Source organism: Ranitomeya variabilis, chromosome 7 (genome assembly GCF_051348905.1).
Source record: "Ranitomeya variabilis isolate aRanVar5 chromosome 7, aRanVar5.hap1, whole genome shotgun sequence".
In the NCBI taxonomy this organism is placed as follows: Eukaryota; Metazoa; Chordata; class Amphibia; order Anura; family Dendrobatidae; genus Ranitomeya; species Ranitomeya variabilis.
In genome coordinates this window covers 248,924,428-248,943,702 of record NC_135238.1, presented here as the reverse complement: position 1 = coordinate 248,943,702, position 19,275 = coordinate 248,924,428, and the positions used below count along the sequence as shown (strand labels likewise).

The following is a 19,275-nucleotide window of genomic DNA, read 5'->3' as shown; positions in this document are numbered from 1 at the left end:
GGTTTGTAGTGATACATAGCTCAGCTCCACTGTACCAATATGGATGGCTGGCAAAGAACACAGCTACGTGTCCCAATCTGAGCTCACGGCTGTGTGTAAAGAACGAGAGCAGGAAGTGTTTGTAGTGATACATCGCTCAGCTCCACTGTACCAATATGGATGGATGGCAAAGAACACGAGCGGGAAGTGTTTGTAGTGACACATAGCTCAGCTCCACTGTACCAATATGGATGGATGGCAAAGAACACTGAGCTACGTGTCCCTGAGCTCACGGCTGTGTGAGAATTAGAGCGGGAAAGGTTTGTGTAGTGATACATAGCTCAGCTCCACTATAGCAATATGGATGGATGGCAAAGAACACTGAGCTACGTGTCCCTGAGCTCACGGCTGTGTGAGAAGAATTAGAGCGGGAAAGGTTTGTGTAGTGATACATAGCTCAGCTCCACTATAGCAATATGGATGGATGGCAAAGAAAACTGAGCTACTTGTCCCAATCTGAGCTCACGGCGGTGTGTGAAGAACGAGAGCGGTGTTTGTAGTGATACATAGCTCAGCTCCACTGTACCAATATGGATGGATGGCAAAGAACACTGAGCTACGTGTCCCTGAGCTCACGGCTGTGTGAGAAGAATTAGAGCGGGAAAGGTTTGTTTAGTGATACATAGCTCAGCTCCACTATAGCAATATGGATGGATGGCAAAGAAAACTGAGCTACTTGTCCCAATCTGAGCTCACGGCGGTGTGTGAAGAACGAGAGCGGTGTTTGTAGTGATACATAGCTCAGCTCCACTGTACCAATATGGATGGATGGCAAAGAACACAGCTACGTGTCCCAATCTGAGCTCACGGCGGTGTGTGAAGAATTAGAGCGGGAAGGGTTTGTAGTGATACATAGCTCAGCTCCACTGTACCAATATGGATGGATGGCAAAGAAAACTGAGCTACTTGTCCCAATCTGAGCTCACGGCGGTGTGTGAAGAACGAGAGCGGTGTTTGTAGTGATACATAGCTCAGCTCCACTGTACCAATATGGATGGCTGGCAAAGAACACAGCTACGTGTCCCAATCTGAGCTCACGGCTGTGTGAAGAACGAGAGCGGGAAGTGTTTGTAGTGATACATCGCTCAGCTCCACTGTACCAATATGGATGGATGGCACAGAAGACTGAGCTACGTGTCCCAATCTGAGCTCACGGCTGTGTGAGAATTAGAGCGGGAAAGGTTTGTAGTGATACATAGCTCAGCTCCACTATATCAATATGGATGGATGGCAAAGAAAACTGAGCTACTTGTCCCAATCTGAGCTCATGGCGGTGTGTGAAGAATGAGAGCGGTGTTTGTAGTGATACATAGCTCAGCTCCACTGTACCAATATGGATGGATGGCAAAGAACACTGAGCTACTTGTCCCAATCTGAGCTCACGGCTGTGTGTGAAGAATAAGAGCGGGAAGGGTTTGTAGTGATACATAGCTCAGCTCCATTATATCCATATGGATGGATGGCAAAGAACACAGCTACGTGTCCCAATCTGAGCTCACGGCTGTGTGTGAAGAACGAGAGCGGGAAGTGTTTGTAGTGATACATAGCTCAGCCCACTGTACCAATATAGATGGATGGCAAAGAACATTGAGCTACGTGTCCCAATCTGAGCTCATGGCGGTGTGTGAAGAACGAGAGCGGGAAGTGTTTGTAGTGATACATAGCTCAGCCCACTGTACCAATATAGATGGGATGGCAAAGAACACTGAGCTACGTGTCCCAATCTGAGCTCATGGCTGTGTGTGAAGAATGAGCAGGAAGTGATACATGGCTCAGCACCACTGTACCAATATAGATGGATGGCAAAGAACACTGAGCTACGTGTCTCAATCTGAGCTCACGGCTCTGTGTGAAGAATAAGAACGGGAAGTGTTTGTAGTGACACATAGCTCAGCTCGCCTGTATTGCTACACAGCAGCTCCAATACCAATATGGATGGGTAGCAGGGAAGACTGAGCTACTTGCCCTGATGAACGAGTGAGAGATATGGAGGGGGCCCATGGGACCAATGTAACTGGTGAAGAATCACCTTTAATGGAAACTTCAACAAACCTGTGTAAAAACCTAAGGCCGGGGTCACACTTGTGAGTGCAATGCGAGAAACTTGCACGAGTCTTTTGCATCAATACCTGGCACTGCCGCCGGCACATAGAAATACATGCAGCTGCACACGCTGGACCCGAGTACCGGACATTGATGGGAGAGACTTGTGCAAGTTTCTCGCATTGCACTTGCAAGTGTGACTCAGCCGAAAGCAGATTCTCAGCACTCTGCTGTACATCCATTTGAGGACCAGCTCCAAAATCATTTATGAGGTAAATAGGAATAAGGATTTTACATGTGAAACAACGACTGGATTCTGTGAGCCGACTGCATATAAATCCTCATCTGACAGTGTAAAATGTGGTTCTATGCGGCAGCCCAGCTTCGGTGAAAGCTTCCAATCCCATCAGAGGATCCGTGACTATGTGGGCAGGGCCGGTGTGCCTTGATTACGGCTTCTCTCCAGTGTGCAGGAGGAGACGAGAGAGATAGGCGACAAGAACTGGTAGATACTTGTAGAAAAGATACACTGCCCTTTATTGGAATGATTTCAGACTTCACAAAACAAATTCATCATTTAATAATTCATCAAACCCACCAGACATTTGCAGATACGGTCCAGCTGTGTGCAAGCAGAGAAGAGGCGGCGGGCAGAAGCAGACGATGGGCAGAACTCAAAGTGCTAAGACCGTGTTCACATCACGATTGTAGCCTACATGGGAGGTATAGATCAGATATCGCCCCGATACAGGAAAACAGCCGGAGACAACTCGAGTAATCTGCAATTACAGAAAAGTGCAGCAGCCCAACGGGGAGCAGGACACAGCGAGGCAGACGGCAGCACTAATACAGGCGGCACAGATCTACACATCTGATGTAGGCTCCTAACCGGACGTGAACGGATCTACAGTGACCGATGTCCGGACACAGACAGACCACTGGTGCCGACCATGAGTCCATACAAGATACCAGGCACAGAACTGGAGCCCAGAGTGTGAGGAGCATTCTGGCACAATCTGGGTGAGAACAGCAGCGTCGCCCACATCAGCCCTCGAGGAGACGCCTCCAGCACGTCCTTTCCCCAAGAATGGCGACCATCGCCACTACACACGGCGGCGTTAAGACATGACTCCAAACACTGGGTTATGACGGCAGATACTGGGCCCAATCTCCTCATAATCCTTTTTCGTGTGGCAAACCTGGTAGAACTCCGGCTGAGGGGAAGAGAGGAAAGAATCAGTCTTCAGGACAAGAACTTTTCAGTGCAGGAGCTTCGCGGCCAGGGGTGGGGCGGATGAGACGCAGCGGTACCTCACAGCCAGCAGGGGGTGGGACGGATGAGATGCAGCAGAGCCTCACGGCCTGTAGGAAGGGGGGCGATGCAGTGGAGCCTTGCAGCCGGTGGTGGTGGGGGAGCTGGAAGAGATGCAGTGGAGCCTTACAGCCAGTGGGGGGGGGGGGGGGGGGGGGGGGGGGGACGCAGCAGAGCTTAGTGGCTGGAGATGGAGCCGGATAGCCTCATAGCCGGGAATGGGCTGGCTGGATGAGACAGCAGAGCTTTGTGGCTAGGGATGGAGCCGGATGAGACGCATTGGAGCCTCGTGGCCGGGGAGAAAAGTGGGTGGGTTGGCTAGATGAGACGCAGTGGAGCTTCATGGCCAGGAATGGAGCCGGATGAGACGCAGCAGAGCTTTGTGGCTGGGGATGGAGCCGCATGACACGCAGTGGAGCCTCGTGGCCGGAGAAGGGGAGGAAAGTGGGTGGGTTGGCTAGATGAGACGCAGTGGAGCCTTGTGGCCAGCGGATGAGACGCAGTGGAGCTTATGGCCAGGGATGAAGCTGGATGAGACGCAGCGGAGCCTTGTGGCCGGCGGATGAGACGCAGTGGTGTAACCGCACACTGGTCAGAGACTTACAGTGGATGCCAGCATGGAGCCTCCAAACCAGACGGCGTAGCGCTGCATGTGGTGGGTGATCACCTGAACATCAATTGGCTTTGGCTGAAGACAACAGAAAAAGACAAATCTGCATGAAGTTAAAATGGAGTCAGGACGGGAATCATTAACCCTTTGTTTCACCATCATGGCCCTATTGGCGAGGGCCACAACTGTTTTAGCAGCAGCATTTGGTTGCTATATTGGACTGGATTCACTTTTATTACTTTATGTTTGGGACACATTTGATGTATAAAAGAAAGCACAGCGCGGTCATTTTCATTCCTCTTTGTTCATGCCAGTAAACTATAAAGTTTTACTTTTAGTTCCATTAAAAGGGTAATTCATAAATTTGTAAAATTGCAAAGGGATTATAAAAATGAGCAATTTTCCAATTTCCCCTTTATGATAAATGCTGTGAGTTCTCAAGAACAGATGGATGTTTATTTTATAGTGTGCAGCTGGTCTCCTAGGTTACCGGCCACCCCTGCTGCCTCAAAGTGGCTAGTTCTCTAGGTAAGGCTGGCACGCGCTGGCTCCTGCCGGTCTGGATCAGAGCATCTGTGCCCCCCCATCAGCACCCTGTGCCCCCCCCCCCTCCATCAGCCCCCTTCCCATCAGCACCACAGAGAATGTCACCACTTATAGCTGCAGGGGAAAGTGCACACCGGCAGCAACAATCTGCAGGACGGCCATATCTTTTCTGGATATTGAGGCCTCGAGTTTCTTGGCTTCTCTCTGCCTCTCCCGGAGCTTGGTCTTCACAGCATTCATTGCTTGGTACGAGCACAGCGATGCCAGTCATGTGCTCTATGCTTTAGTGCCGCCATGGTACCCATACTCCTCATGGCAGCGGCTTTATCAGTGCAGAAGAGGCGCCACGGTACCCATACTAATCATGGCAGAGGCTTTATGGGTGCAGATGAGGCGCTCAGGGCTTTTTGTTGTGGCACCATAGTATCCATACTAATCATGGCAGCGGCTTTATGGGTGAGGACGAGGCGCTCAGGGCTTTTTGTTGTGGTGCCATAGTATCCATACTCCTCATGTCAGCAGCTTTATGGGTGCGGACGAGGCGCTCAGGGCTTTTTGTTGTGGCACCATAGTATCCATACTAATCATGGCAGCGGCTTTATGGGTGAGGACGAGGCGCTCAGGGCTTTTTGTTGTGGCACCATAGTATCCATACTAATCATGGCAGCGGCTTTATGGGTGAGGACGAGGCACTCAGGGATTTTTGTTGTGGCGCCATAGTACCCATACTAATCATGGCAGCGGCTTTATGGGTGAGGACGAGGCACTCAGGGCTTTTTGTTGTGGCACCATAGTATCCATACTAATCATGGCAGCGGCTTTATGGGTGAGGACGAGGCACTCAGGGATTTTTGTTGTGGCGCCATAGTATCCATACTAATCATGGCAGCGGCTTTATGGGTGAGGACGAGGCGCTCAGGGCTTTTTGTTGTGGCACCATAGTATCCATACTAATCATGGCAGCGGCTTTATGGGTGAGGACGAGGCACTCAGGGATTTTTGTTGTGGCGCCATAGTATCCATACTAATCATGGCAGCGGCTTTATAGGTGAGGACGAGGCACTCAGGGCTTTTTGTTGTGGCACCATAGTATCCATACTAATCATGGCAGTGGCTGTATGGGTGAGGACGAGGCACTCAGGGATTTTTGTTGTGGCGCCATAGTATCCATACTAATCATGGCAGCGGCTTTATGGGTGAGGACGAGGCACTCGGGGCTTTTTGTTGTGGCACCATAGTATCCATACTAATCATGGCAGCAGCTTTATGGGTGAGGACGAGGCACTCAGGGCTTTTTGTTGTGGCACCATAGTATCCATACTAATCATGGCAGCGGCTTTATGGGTGAGGACGAGGCGCTCAGGGCTTTTTGTTGTGGCACCATAGTATCCATACTAATCATGGCAGCGGCTTTATGGGTGAGGACGAGGCACTCAGGGCTTTTTGTTGTGGCACCATAGTATCCATACTAATCATGGCAGCGGCTTTATGGGTGAGGACGAGGCACTCAGGGCTTTTTGTTGTGGCACCATAGTATCCATACTAATCATGGCAGCGGCTTTATGGGTGAGGACGAGGCGCTCAGGGCTTTTTGTTGTGGCACCATAGTATCCATACTAATCATGGCAGCGGCTTTATGGGTGAGGACGAGGCACTCAGGGTTTTTTGTTGTGGCACCATAGTATCCATACTAATCATGGCAGCGGCTTTATGGGTGAGGACGAGGCACTCAGGGCTTTTTGTTGTGGCACCATAGTATCCATACTAATCATGGCAGCGGCTTTATGGGTGAGGACGAGGCACTCAGGGCTTTTTGTTGTGGCACCATAGTATCCATACTAATCATGGCAGCGGCTTTATGGGTGAGGACGAGGCACTCAGGGCTTTTTGTTGTGGCACCATAGTATCCATACTAATCATGGCAGCGGCTTTATGGGTGAGGACGAGGCGCTCAGGGCTTTTTGTTGTGGCGCCATAGTATCCATACTAATCATGGCAGCGGCTTTATGGGTGAGGATGAGGCGCTCAGGGCTTTTTGTTGCGGCCTTGGGAGCAGCGCAGCGACAAACTTTTTGGGGTTGGGAACAGATAACAATATTTTTGCATTTTGATAGATCAGACTTTCCCCAGACAAAAAAAATGAATTAAAAAACAAAAAACATTATGGTAACTGGAGGAGACAAACACTATTCCGTTAACCCCTTAATGCCCAGGCCAATTGTTACAATTCTGACCACTGTCACTTTATGAGGTCATACCTCTGGAACGCTTCACCGTATCCCACTGATTCTGACATTGTTTTTTCATGACATATTGTACTTCATGTTAGTGGAAACATTTCTTCAATATGACTTGCGTTTATTTCTCAAAAAACAGAAACATGGCAAAAATGTTGAAAATTCACACCTAGTCTATGTTTGCATGTTATAGCACTATAGAATGCTGCCTTGTGTATGAGTTGGTGGCTCCAGGTCAGCACCTGCTCACACCTAGTCTATGTTTGCATGTTATAGCACTATAGAATGCTGCCTTGTGTATATGAGTTGGTGGCTCCAGGTCAGCACCTGTTCACACCTAGTCCATGTTTGCATGTTATAGCACTATAGAATGCTGCCTTGTGTATGAGTTTGTGGCTCCAGGTCAGCACCTGCTCACACCTAGTCTATGTTTGCATGTTATAGCGCTACAGAGTGCTGCCTTGTGTACATGAGTTTGTGGCTCCAGGTCAGCACCTGCTCACACCTAGTCTATGTTTGCATGTTATAGTGCTACAGAGTGCTGCCTTGTGAATATGAGTTGGTGACTCCAGGTCAGCACCTGTTCACACCTAGTCTATGTTTGCATGTTATAGCGCTACAGAGTGCTGCCTTGTGAATATGAGTTTGTGGCTCCAGGTCAGCTCCTGTTCACACCTAGTCTATGTTTGCATGTTATAGTGCTACAGAGTGCTGCCTTGTGAATATGAGTTGGTGACTCCAGGTCAGCTCCTGTTCACACCTAGTCCATGTTTGCATGTTATAGCGCTACAGAGTGCTGCCTTGTGTACATGAGTTGGTGACTCCAGGTCAGCTCCTGTTCACACCTAGTCCATGTTTGCATGTTATAGCGCTACAGAGTGCTGCCTTGTGAATATGAGTTGGTGACTCCAGGTCAGCACCTGTTCACACCTAGTCTATGTTTGCATGTTATAGCGCTACAGAGTGCTGCCTTGTGAATATGAGTTTGTGGCTCCAGGTCAGCTCCTGTTCACACATAGTCTATGTTTGCATGTTATAGCGCTACAGAGTGCTGCCTTGTGTACATGAGTTGGTGACTCCAGGTCAGCTCCTGTTCACACCTAGTCCATGTTTGCATGTTATAGTGCTACAGAGTGCTGCCTCTTGTACATGAGTTGGTGACTCCAGGTCAGCTCCTGTTCACACCTAGTCCATGTTTGCATGTTATAGTGCTACAGAGTGCTGCCTTGTGTACATGAGTTGGTGACTCCAGGTCAGCTCCTGTTCACACCTAGTCTATGTTTGCATGTTATAGCGCTACAGAGTGCTGCCTTGTGTACACGAGTTGGTGACTCCAGGTCAGCACCTGTTCACACCTAGTCCATGTTTGCATGTTATAGTGCTACAGAGTGCTGCCTTGTGTACATGAGTTGGTGACTCCAGGTCAGCTCCTGTTCACACCTAGTCTATGTTTGCATGTTATAGCGCTACAGAGTGCTGCCTTGTGTACATGAGTTGGTGACTCCAGGTCAGCTCCTGTTCACACCTAGTCTATGTTTGCATGTTATAGCACTACAGAGTGCTGCCTTGTGTATATGAGTTGGTGGCTCCAGGTCAGCTCCTGTTCACACCTAGTCTATGTTTGCATGTTATAGCGCTACAGAGTGCTGCCTTGTGAATATGAGTTGGTGACTCCAGGTCAGCTCCTGTTCACACCTAGTCTATGTTTGCATGTTATAGTGCTACAGAGTGCTGCCTTCAGTGTATATGAGTTGGTGGCTCCAGGTCAGCTCCTGTTCACACCTAGTCTATGTTTGCATGTTATAGCGCTACAGAGTGCGGCCTTCAGTGTACAGTCATGGACAAAAATTGAGAATGAATTAATTTTTCCAAAGTCTACTGCTTCATTTTTTCTAATGGCAATTTGCATATACTCCTGAATGTCAGAGTGATCAACTTAATAGCAATTACTGTACTTGCAAAGTCAATATTTGCCCAGAAAATGAACTCACCCCCAAAACACATTTCAACATCATTGCAGTCCTGCCTTAAAAGAAGCAGCTAACATCGTTTTAGTGATTGATCCATTATCACAGGTGTGGGTGTTGATGAGGACAGGGCTGGCGATCAATCAGTCATGATTAAGTAAGAATGACATAACTGGACACTTTAAAAAGGAGGCTGGTGCTTGGTATCATTGTTTCTCTTCAGTTAACCATGGTTATCTCTAAAGAAACACGTGCAGCCATCATTGCACTGCACAAAAATGGCCTAACAGGGAAGAGTATCGCAGCTACAAAGATTGCACCTCAGTCAACAATCTATCGCATCATCAAGAACTTCAAGGAGAGACCTTCCATTGTTGTCAAAAAGGCTCCAGGGCGCCCAAGAAAGACCAGCAAGCGCCAGGACCGTATCTTAGAACTGTTTCAGCTGCGGGATCGGACTCCCAGCAGTGCCGAGCTTGCTCAGGAATGGCAGCAGGCTGGTGTGAGTGCTTCTGCACGCACTGTGAGGCGGAGACACTTTGAGCAAGGCCTGGTTTCAAGGAGGGCAGCAAAGAAGCCACTTCTCTCCAGAAAAAACATCAGGGACCGACTGATATTCTGCAAAAGGTACAGGGAGTGGACTGCTGAGGACTGGGGCAAAGTCATTTTCTCTGATGAATCCCCTTTTCGATTGTTTGGGACATCTGGAAAACAGCTTATTCGGAGAAGAAGAGGTGAGCGCTACCACCAGTCTTGTCTCATGCCAATTGTAAAGCATCCTGAAACCATTCATGTGTGGGGTGGCTTCTCAGCCAAGGGAATCGGCTCACTCACAGTCTTGCCTAAAAACACAGCCATGAATAAAGAATGGTACCAGAATGTCCTCCAAGAGCAACGTCTCCCAACCGTCCAAGAGCAGTTTGGCGCCCAACAATGCCTTTTCCAGCATGATGGAGCACCTTGCCATAAAGCAAAGGTGATAACTAAATGGCTCATGGAACAAAACATAGAGGTTTTGGGTCCATGGCCTGGAAACTCCCCAGATCTTAATCCCATTGAGAACTTGTGGTCAATCATCAAGAGACGGGTGGACAAACAAAAACCAACAAATTCTGGCAAAATGCAAGCATTGATTATGCAAGAATGGACTGCTATCAGTCAGGATTTGGTCCAGAAGTTGATTGAGAGCATGCCAGGGAGAATTGCAGAGGTCTCGAAGAAGAAGGGTCAACACTGCAAATATTGACTTGCTGCATTAACTCATTCTAACTGTCAATCTAACCTATTGGTACTCATAATATGATTGCAATTATATTTCTGTATGTGATATAAACATCAGACAAACACTAATAAAAACCAGAGGGCAGCAGATCATGTGAAAATATAATTTTGGTGTCATTCTCAAAACTTTTGGCCATGACTGTATATGAGTTGGTGACTCCAGGTCAGCTCCTGTTCACACCTAGTCTATGTTTGCATGTTATAGCGCTACACAGTGCTGCCTTCAGTGTATATGAGTTGGTGAGTCCAGGTCAGCACCTGTTCACAGCTAGTCTATGTTTGCATGTTATAGCGCTACAGCGTGCTGCCTTCAGTGTATATGAGTTGGTGAGTCCAGGTCAGCACCTGTTCACAGCTAGTCTATGTTTGCATGTTATAGCGCTACGAGTGCTGCCTTGTGTATATGAGTTGGTGACTCCAGGTCAGCTCCTGTTCACGCCTAGTCTATGTTTGCATGTTATAGCGCTACAGAGCGCTGCCTTCAGTGTATATGAGTTGGTGGCTCCAGGTCAGCTCCTGTTCACACCTAGTCTATGTTTGCATGTTATAGCGCTACACAGTGCTGCCTTCAGTGTATATGAGTTGGTGTCTCCAGGTCAGCTCCTGTTCACACCTAGTCTATGTTTGCATGTTATAGTGCTGCCTTCAGTGTATATGAGTTGGTGGCTCCAGGTCATCTCCTGTTCACACCTAGTCTATGTTTGCATGTTATAGCGCTACGAGTGCTGCCTTGTGTATATGAGTTGGTGACTCCAGGTCAGCTCCTGTTCACGCCTAGTCTATGTTTGCATGTTATAGCGCTACACAGTGCTGCCTTCAGTGTATATGAGTTGGTGAGTCCAGGTCAGCACCTGTTCACACCTAGTCTATGTTTGCATGTTATAGCGCTACGAGTGCTGCCTTGTGTATATGAGTTGGTGACTCCAGGTCAGCTCCTGTTCACGCCTAGTCTATGTTTGCATGTTATAGCGCTACAGAGTGCTGCCTTGTGTATATGAGTTGGTGACTCCAGGTCAACTCCTGTTCACGCCTAGTCTATGTTTGCATGTTATAGCGCTACAGAGTGCTGCCTTGTGTATATGAGTTGGTGACTCCAGGTCAGCTCCTGTTCACACCTAGTCTATGTTTGCATGTTATAGCGCTACGAGTGCTGCCTTGTGTATATGAGTTGGTGACTCCAGGTCAGCTCCTGTTCACGCCTAGTCTATGTTTGCATGTTATAGCGCTACAGAGTGCTGCCTTGTGTATATGAGTTGGTGACTCCAGGTCAGCTCCTGTTCACACCTAGTCTATGTTTGCATGTTATAGTGCTGCCTTCAGTGTATATGAGTTGGTGGCTCCAGGTCATCTCCTGTTCACACCTAGTCTATGTTTGCATGTTATAGTGCTACGAGTGCTGCCTTGTGTATATGAGTTGGTGACTCCAGGTCAGCTCCTGTTCACGCCTAGTCTATGTTTGCATGTTATAGCGCTACAGAGTGCTGCCTTGTGTATATGAGTTGGTGACTCCAGGTCAGCTCCTGTTCACGCCTAGTCTATGTTTGCATGTTATAGCGCTACAGAGTGCTGCCTTGTGTATATGAGTTGGTGACTCCAGGTCAGCTCCTGTTCACACCTAGTCTATGTTTGTATGTTACAGGCTGGTTTCACACTTGCGTTTTTGTAAGCTGCGTTTTAGCGTTAAAAAAACGCAAAAAAAAGCATGCGTTTTTTTCCCCCTATACTTAACATTAAAAACACATGTGTTTTTTCGCATGCGTTTTGACGCATTTTCGGCATCGCATGCGTTTTTTGACGCGTGCGTTCATTTGCAGAAATGCAACCTGTAGTAATTTCTAGCGGAGTTTTTTCGCGCCAAAAAAATGCATTGCTGTCTATGTAAACGCATGCGTTTTTATAGAAAAACACAAGAAAACACAAAAAAAAACAAAACAAGAAAACCCTAACCCTAAGGATCCAAACCCTAACCCTAAGGTTAGGATCCCTAGTAACCCTAGGGATCCTAACCCTAACCCTAGGGATCCTAACCCTAACCCTTAGGGTTAGGATCCTAACCCTTAGGGTTAGGATCCCTAGGGTAACGGTTAGGGTTAGGATCCCTAGGAATACTAACCCTAACCCTAGCCCTAGGGATCCTAACCCTTAGGGTTAGGATCCTAACCCTTAGGGTTAGGATCCCTAGGGTTATGGGTAGGGTTAGGATCCCTTTATCACCTTGATGGTGGGGGTGGCTTATCAGTGACCTGGTGACCAGGACATTCTAATAAAAAGCTACCCCTAACCCTAACCCTAGGGATCCTAACCCTAGCTAATTCTATTAATAGTGTGTTTTCTAGTTGATTTTGATGATTGGCAGCTGTCACACACTTCTCAGCATGCGTTTCAAAAACGCAAACGCGGGAAAAAACGCATGTAAACGCGGGAAAACGCTGCGTTTTCCCACGTTTTTTTTGGGGGCGCAAAAACACATGCGGCAGCGTTTGCATGCGTTTTTTTTAAAAACGCTGCAGATCAAAACGCAAGTGTGAAACCAGCCATAGCGCTACAGAGTGCTGCCTTGTCTGTTTGACTAAACATTACACTGACCTTCAGCCGGCCGCCGCTCAGCTCTTCGCTGAGCTTCAGCCGGGCATCCACGGTTCTTTTCAGGTCTCTCTGCAGACGCCGGCCAAAGTCCCTGAACATGGTGGAGCCGCCGGAGAGGACGATATTCTGTGCACACAAGTAGAAGAGTCAGTTACACAGCCGACTATAGGGGGCACAAGAGCAGAGTAAGTAAAGTCACCTTATACAGGGGGCGGCGGACATCAATGGGGCAGTTCTGAATCACCTCATCCACCACTTCTGAGATCGGCTGCGTGAAATCTGGATTCGCGAACTACAAATATGACAGATTAGTGGGGAACACAAGGCCTCAGATGAAGGAAAATGTCCCCTCCCCCATGGTAGTGTCCCCCCATCCCACATGAATGTCCTCGTCCCCCTCCCCACCACCCTCAGCAGTATGAACCCTTCTTTATAGCACAAACCTCAGGGTGGAAAAAGATTTCAGGGCCCAAAAACCTCTCATAACCGACATCGATGTAGAACTCCTTCTTGGAGATGGCGTTGACGCCGCTGAACTGCTTGATCCACTTGGCGCCATCCAGATCGTATTTACTGAATTCTTTCACCAAGTCCGGACACACATAGCTGAATCGTTCCTGAAATGAGCGGCCGAAACACAGGAGGGTGAGCGGTCTGAGGAGCAGTCAGTGATTATATACAGTGGCTTGCAAAGTATTCACGCCCTTGGTTTTTTTTTTTTTTTACTTATTTTGTTACATTACAACCTGTGAAAAATTATTTGTGTGATATATCAGCACTAAATAGTCTAAGTTAGTGAAGTGAGAAAAATATAGGCTTAAATGAAATTTATGGGATCAAATAACTAAAAATTGGCATCTGCATATGTATTCACCCACTGAGCCGAAGCCCCGAAAAATTTCAGGCGCAAGCAATTCCCTTCTTAAGTCCCATGCCTAGTGACAGGACATCCCCTTGTGTGAAATCTAAGTGTCACATCTGTCAGTGTGAACACTTCACCTTTACTGACAGGCCAGAGAGGCTGCAACACCATTAACAAGAGGCACCACTTACCTAACACGACCATGAAGGCCAATGAGATCGCCAAACTACACCACGAAGGCCAAGGACATCGCCAAACTACACCACGAAGGCCAAGGACATCGCCAAACTACACCACGAAGGCCAAGGACATCGCCAAACTACACCACGAAGGCCAAGGACATCGCCAAACTACACCACGAAGGCCAAGGACATCGCCAAACTACACCACGAAGGCCAAGGACATCGCCAAACTACACCACGAAGACCAAGGACATCGCCAAACTACACCATGAAGACCAAGGACATCTCCAAACTACACCATGAAGACCAAGGACATCTCCAAACTACACCACGAAGGCCAATGGAGATCTCCAAACTACACCACGAAGGCCAAGGACATCGCCAAACTACACCACGAAGACCAAGGACATCTCCAAACTACACCACGAAGGCCAATGAGATCTCCAAACTACACCACGAAGGCCAATGAGATCTCCAAACTACACCACGAAGGCCAAGGACATTGCCAAACTACACCACGAAGGCCAAGGACATCTCCAAACTACACCACGAAGGCCAAGGACATCTCCAAACTACACCATGAAGACCAAGGACATCTCCAAACTACAACATGAGGACCAAGGACATCTCCAAACTACACCATGAAGACCAAGGACATCTCCAAACTACACCACGCGTCAACTCTCCTAAGGAGACTATTAAACCAAGTAAGAAAAAAAAAAAAGATAGTTAAAATATTAAAAACATTAAAAGGGAATCTGTCAGGCCCCCCCATTACCCAGAGCCACCAGCAGTTGTCTGCATATGTAAGGACACTGCCTAACAGTCCTGGTATTACAGTACACACAAAGTCTTAGTTACTTACCGGTAACTGGATTTTTGGAAACCATGACAGCACCACGAGAGAGGGGTTCCGCCACCCTCAAGGACAGGAAACAGACAGGCTAGAAGAGCGGCACCTCTCCCCTGCATCAGATTGATTACAGGGCATGATAGGACCTCCAATCGTTATTATAATAAAGACATAAAACCACCAACACCTCAACCTAAAGGCGTGGAAACAACGATAGCAAAAGGAGTGCTCACCCACATGTGATGGGAGGGAATAAGGGTGTTGTCAAGGGTACCGAAAAATCCTTTTACCAGTAAGTAACTAAGATTATCGATCGCCCATGACAGCACCATGAGAGATTTACAGAGAAAAATAATCTAGGGAGGGATCACAGACTGGAGCACCCCCTGAGCACAAAAGGTGGGGTCAGAGGATGCACCCATATCCAATCTGTAATGCCTATAGAAGTTAGAGGACCAGGTTGCTGCCTTACAGATGCCTTCTATCGAGATGTCTGATCTCTCCGCCCAAGAGGATGCCACGGCCCGGGTAGAGTGAGCCTTCAAACCTTTTGGGACCGCCTTGCCACTTGCCGAGTGGGCTAGGGAAATGGCCTCCATAATCCACCTAGCAATTGTGGGTTTGAGTCTACACACCCTTCTAGCACACACCTTTCTAGCACCCTGGAAGGAAATAAACAACATATCTATCCTTTCTGCAGTCTTTTGTAGCGGACAGACAACTAACTTCCAAAAGTATGCAGTCTTTCCTCTTTCTGGGTTAGAACAAAAGGAGGGGAGGATGACTCCTTGTTGACTATGGAACAGAGACGACACTTTGGGAAGGTAGGCTGGATCTGGCTTAAAGACCACCCTATCTAGGATTTGGGTGAACGGTGGGGCTATAGAAAGAGCTTGAATATCATGGACTCTTGTGTCAATGCTACCAGCAGGGCTGTTTTGAGTGAAAGTCTTAAGGGATGCAGATTCCATGGGATAAAAAGAGCCATCTGTTAAGGTTGTCAAGACGAAATTTAAGTCAGACGGTACACAATTTACCTTAGATGTGGGCCTAGATCTTAATGATTCTTTTATAAATCGTGACAACTAATAATTACCGGCCAGATCATAGCTGTACAGTGCTCAGAGAGCCATCACCTGTACTTTTAGGGTACTATTGGACAATCGCAACTCATGGCCCCTCTGCAAAAACTCCAAAATCTTCCCCACCGATGCCCCCTCTTCGACCCTAGAACCTGTAGAAGAAAAAAAATTTACTCTCAGTCCTAGCATAATATCCTGGTCGTCACTGCCTTCCTACTCTGAACCAGGGTGGGAATGAGATTTGGGGAAAAATGTCTCTCCCCCAACAGTGCCCTTTAAAATTCCACGCCGTCAAGTGTAGGTTGGCTGCTTATGGCCCCAGAGAAAGCAGATTCGGCACCTCTGGAAGAACCCATGGATAGGACAGACTTTTTTTTTTTTTAACTCAAATATATTTTTATTAAAAAATAACATCAGTATACAATCTTTTCAGAAGACATTCAATTTCAAATAAGACAACCCAAGTAACCCATAAAAAACCTTACCCCCCCGTAGACAGCTCGTATTGACATCTCAATATTCCCCATCCCTAGTCAAGAGGTTTATTGCAATGTTTCATCTCAAAGTAGTGCAAGAGGGTATATACCCTCAGACACTTTCTCGAGACCTTTCCCAATGGTTTCAACATCCCTAACCATACTCCAGCCATGGCATCCACAATTTTTCATATAGGGCAGCTTTCTCCCTCTTCCTACAAACTCTTCTCCAGTTTAATGACATGTTTCACTTGCTTCATGAACTCTCCCCTAGTCAGCGGTTCCTCCCTTAACCAACATCTTGCGATCACCTTCCTGGCCATGTAAAGTAGTCTAGCAATTGACTCATTCAAGAGATTATCCACCACTATCTCCTCCACATACCCCAGAAGGCACACCACCGGCTCCCTTGGAATCACACATCCATATGCCCCCTCAATTCGACTCAGGACCACTATCCAAAAAGAGGCCAGTCTTGGACACGTCCACATCATGTTATATATCCCTGCACCTTCACTACTGGACCAGGGACATTCTGAAGAAGGTCTCAGGCCAGCTTTAAATAGGACGTCCGGAGACGACTTGTAGACTAACAGAGAGCTGAGACAGCCTACTCTACTCACTCAACGACAATCTCGGTACCCATTCCATAACGGATTCCCACGTGTCATCCTCCAAGGGGCCCAACTCCCTCTCCCACTTGGCCCTGGTATTAATTGGAAATTTCAGTAGAAAGGTATGCATCAAGTCCCCATATAGGGAGGATATTACCCCTCTTGTGGTCCCATTCCCACATATATAATCCAGCACAATGTCCTCCTGAATAGTGAGACCTCCGCCCCTGCCCTGAGCTATGCATGCGTGTTTCATCTGCGCATACTGGAAACCTCCTGTACCCCGGAGCCCAAATTCCAATTGAAACTGGGCAAAATGTTTCAGCACCTGCTGATCTAGCAGCTGATAAGACATACTGTATCCCTTTGGCCTGCCATTCTTTCAAACACCACAAAGCCATAAATTCTGGTAGATTCTTATTATTCCATATCGGTGAAAACCGGGTCAAACAAGTGACCCCACAAATTTGTTTAACCCCTCTCTAACCTTAGATGTACTATCCCGTCGAGGTGACCTGGGCCTATCTGACCCTCGACGGGATAGTACGTCATATGCGATCGGCAGCGCTCACGGGGGAGCGCGGCCGAGTGTCAGCTATCGCAGCTGACATCCGGCACTATGTGCCAGGAGCGGTCACGGAACGCCCCCGGCACACTGCGATCAAAGATGATTGCAGTGTTACGGCGGCATAGGGAAGCATCGCACAGGGAGGGGGCTCCCTGTGTGCTTCCCTGAGACCCCCGAAGCAACGCAATGTGATTGCGTTGCTCCGAGGGTCTCCTACTTCCTCCTCCCTGCAGGCCCCAGATACAATATGGCCGCGGGGCTGCTTCCGGGTCCTGTAGGTGCTTGTAAGCCTCCAGCAGTGCCTGTGTGATCGCTGATCTGACACAGTGCACTGCAAAGTGTCAGATCAGCGATTTGACCCTAAAACATGATGCCCCCCCATGGGGCAATGTTATTAAGTAAAAAAAATATATATTCACACATGTAAAAAAAAAAATCAATAAATAAAAAATTCATAACTAAAAAAAAAAGTTCCCATAAATACATTTCTGTATCTTAAAAAAAAAATCAATAAAAAGTACACATATTTGGTATCGCCGCGTCCTAACGACCCGACCTATAAAACTGTCCCACCAGTTAACCCCTTCAGTGATCACCGTATCAACGAAAAAATAAAAAAGTTATAGTCCTCAGAGTAAAGCAATGCCAAAATAATTATTTTTTATATAAAATAGTATTTATCGTATAAAAGCGCCAAAACATTAAAAAAATGATATAAATGAGGTATCGCTGTAATCGTACTGACCCAAAGAATAAAACTGCTTTATCAATTTTACCAAGCGTGGAACGGTATAAACACCCCCCCCCCCAAAAGAAATTCATGAATAGCTGGTTTTTGGTCATTCTGTCTCACAAAAATCGGAATAAAAAGCGATCAAAAAATGCCACGTGCCCAAAAAATGTTACCAATTAAAACGTCAACTCGTCCCGCAAAAAACAAGACCTCACATGACTCTGTGGACCAAAAGATAGAAAAATTATAGCTCTCAAAATGTGGTGACGCAAAAACTATTTTTTGCAACAAAAAGCATCTTTTAGTGTGTGACAGCAGCCAAACATAAAAATCCGCTAAAAAACCCACTATAAATAGTAAATCAAACCCCCCTTCATCACCCCCTTAGTTAGGGAAAAATAATAAAATTTTAAAAAATGTATTTATTTCCATTTTCCCATTAGGGTTAGGGTTGGGGCTAGGGCTACAGTTAGGGTTAGGATTACATTTACGGTTGTGATTAGGGTTATGGTTGGGATTAGGGTTAGGGGCATGTTCGGGTTAGGGCTTTAGTTAGAATTGGGGGGTTTCCACTGTTTAGGCACATCAGGGGCTCTCCAAACGCGACATGGCGTCCGTTCTCAATTCCAGACAATTCTGCGTTGAAAAAGTAAAACAGCCGCTCCTTCCCTTCCGAGCTCTGCTGTGCGCTGAAACAGTGGTTTACTCCCACATATGGGGTATCAGCGTACTCAGGACAAATTGGACAACAACTTTTGGGGTCCAATTTCTCTTGGGAAAATACAAATTTGGGGGGCTAAAAAAACATTTTTGTGGGAAAAAAATATTTTTTATTCTTTACGGCTCTGCGTTAAACTGTAGTGAAACAAAGTTCTCACAATACATCTAGATCCTTGGGGGGGTCTAGTTTCCAATATGGGGTCACTTGTGGGGGTTTCTACTGTTTAGGTACATCAGGGGCTCTGCAAACGCAATGTGACGCCTGAAGACCAACCCATCTAAATCTGCATCCCAAAAGGCGCTCCTTCACTTCCAAGCTCTGCCATGCGCCCAAACGGTTGTTCCCCCCGACATATAGGGCATCAGCGTACTCAGGACAATTTGGACAACAAATTTTGGGGTCCAATTTCTCTTATTACCCTTGGGAAAATAAAAATTTGGGGGGCTAAAAAAACAATTTCTGTGAAAAAAAAAAAAGAATTTTTATTTTCATGGCTCTGCGTTATAAACTGTAGTAAAACACTTGGGGGTTCAAAGCTCTCACAACATATCTAGATAAGTTCC

At 47.2% G+C, this 19,275-nt stretch overlaps 1 protein-coding gene and 1 long non-coding RNA gene across 2 annotated transcripts in view; both read right to left on the bottom strand.

Annotated features, from left to right (window-relative positions):
• Positions 1-2,592: 2,592 nt before the first annotated feature.
• The window catches only part of ACTR3 (actin related protein 3), a 53,481-nt gene continuing 36,798 nt past the window's right edge, over positions 2,593-19,275 (bottom strand). Inside the window, exons 8-12 of the mRNA XM_077273441.1 lie at positions 13,065-13,238; positions 12,821-12,913; positions 12,622-12,747; positions 3,999-4,082; positions 2,593-3,296 (exon numbers count right to left, since the gene is read on the bottom strand). Coding sequence (XP_077129556.1) covers positions 3,201-3,296; positions 3,999-4,082; positions 12,622-12,747; positions 12,821-12,913; positions 13,065-13,238 — 573 coding nt within the window. The 3' untranslated portion in view covers positions 2,593-3,200. The remainder of the gene's footprint in view (positions 3,297-3,998; positions 4,083-12,621; positions 12,748-12,820; positions 12,914-13,064; positions 13,239-19,275) is intronic.
• Positions 4,089-12,055, bottom strand: LOC143784817 (uncharacterized). The gene is made up of 3 exons (XR_013217892.1): positions 11,651-12,055; positions 10,217-11,396; positions 4,089-8,397 (listed from the first exon to the last, which is right to left on the bottom strand). It is a non-coding gene; the product is annotated as an uncharacterized LOC143784817 (long non-coding RNA).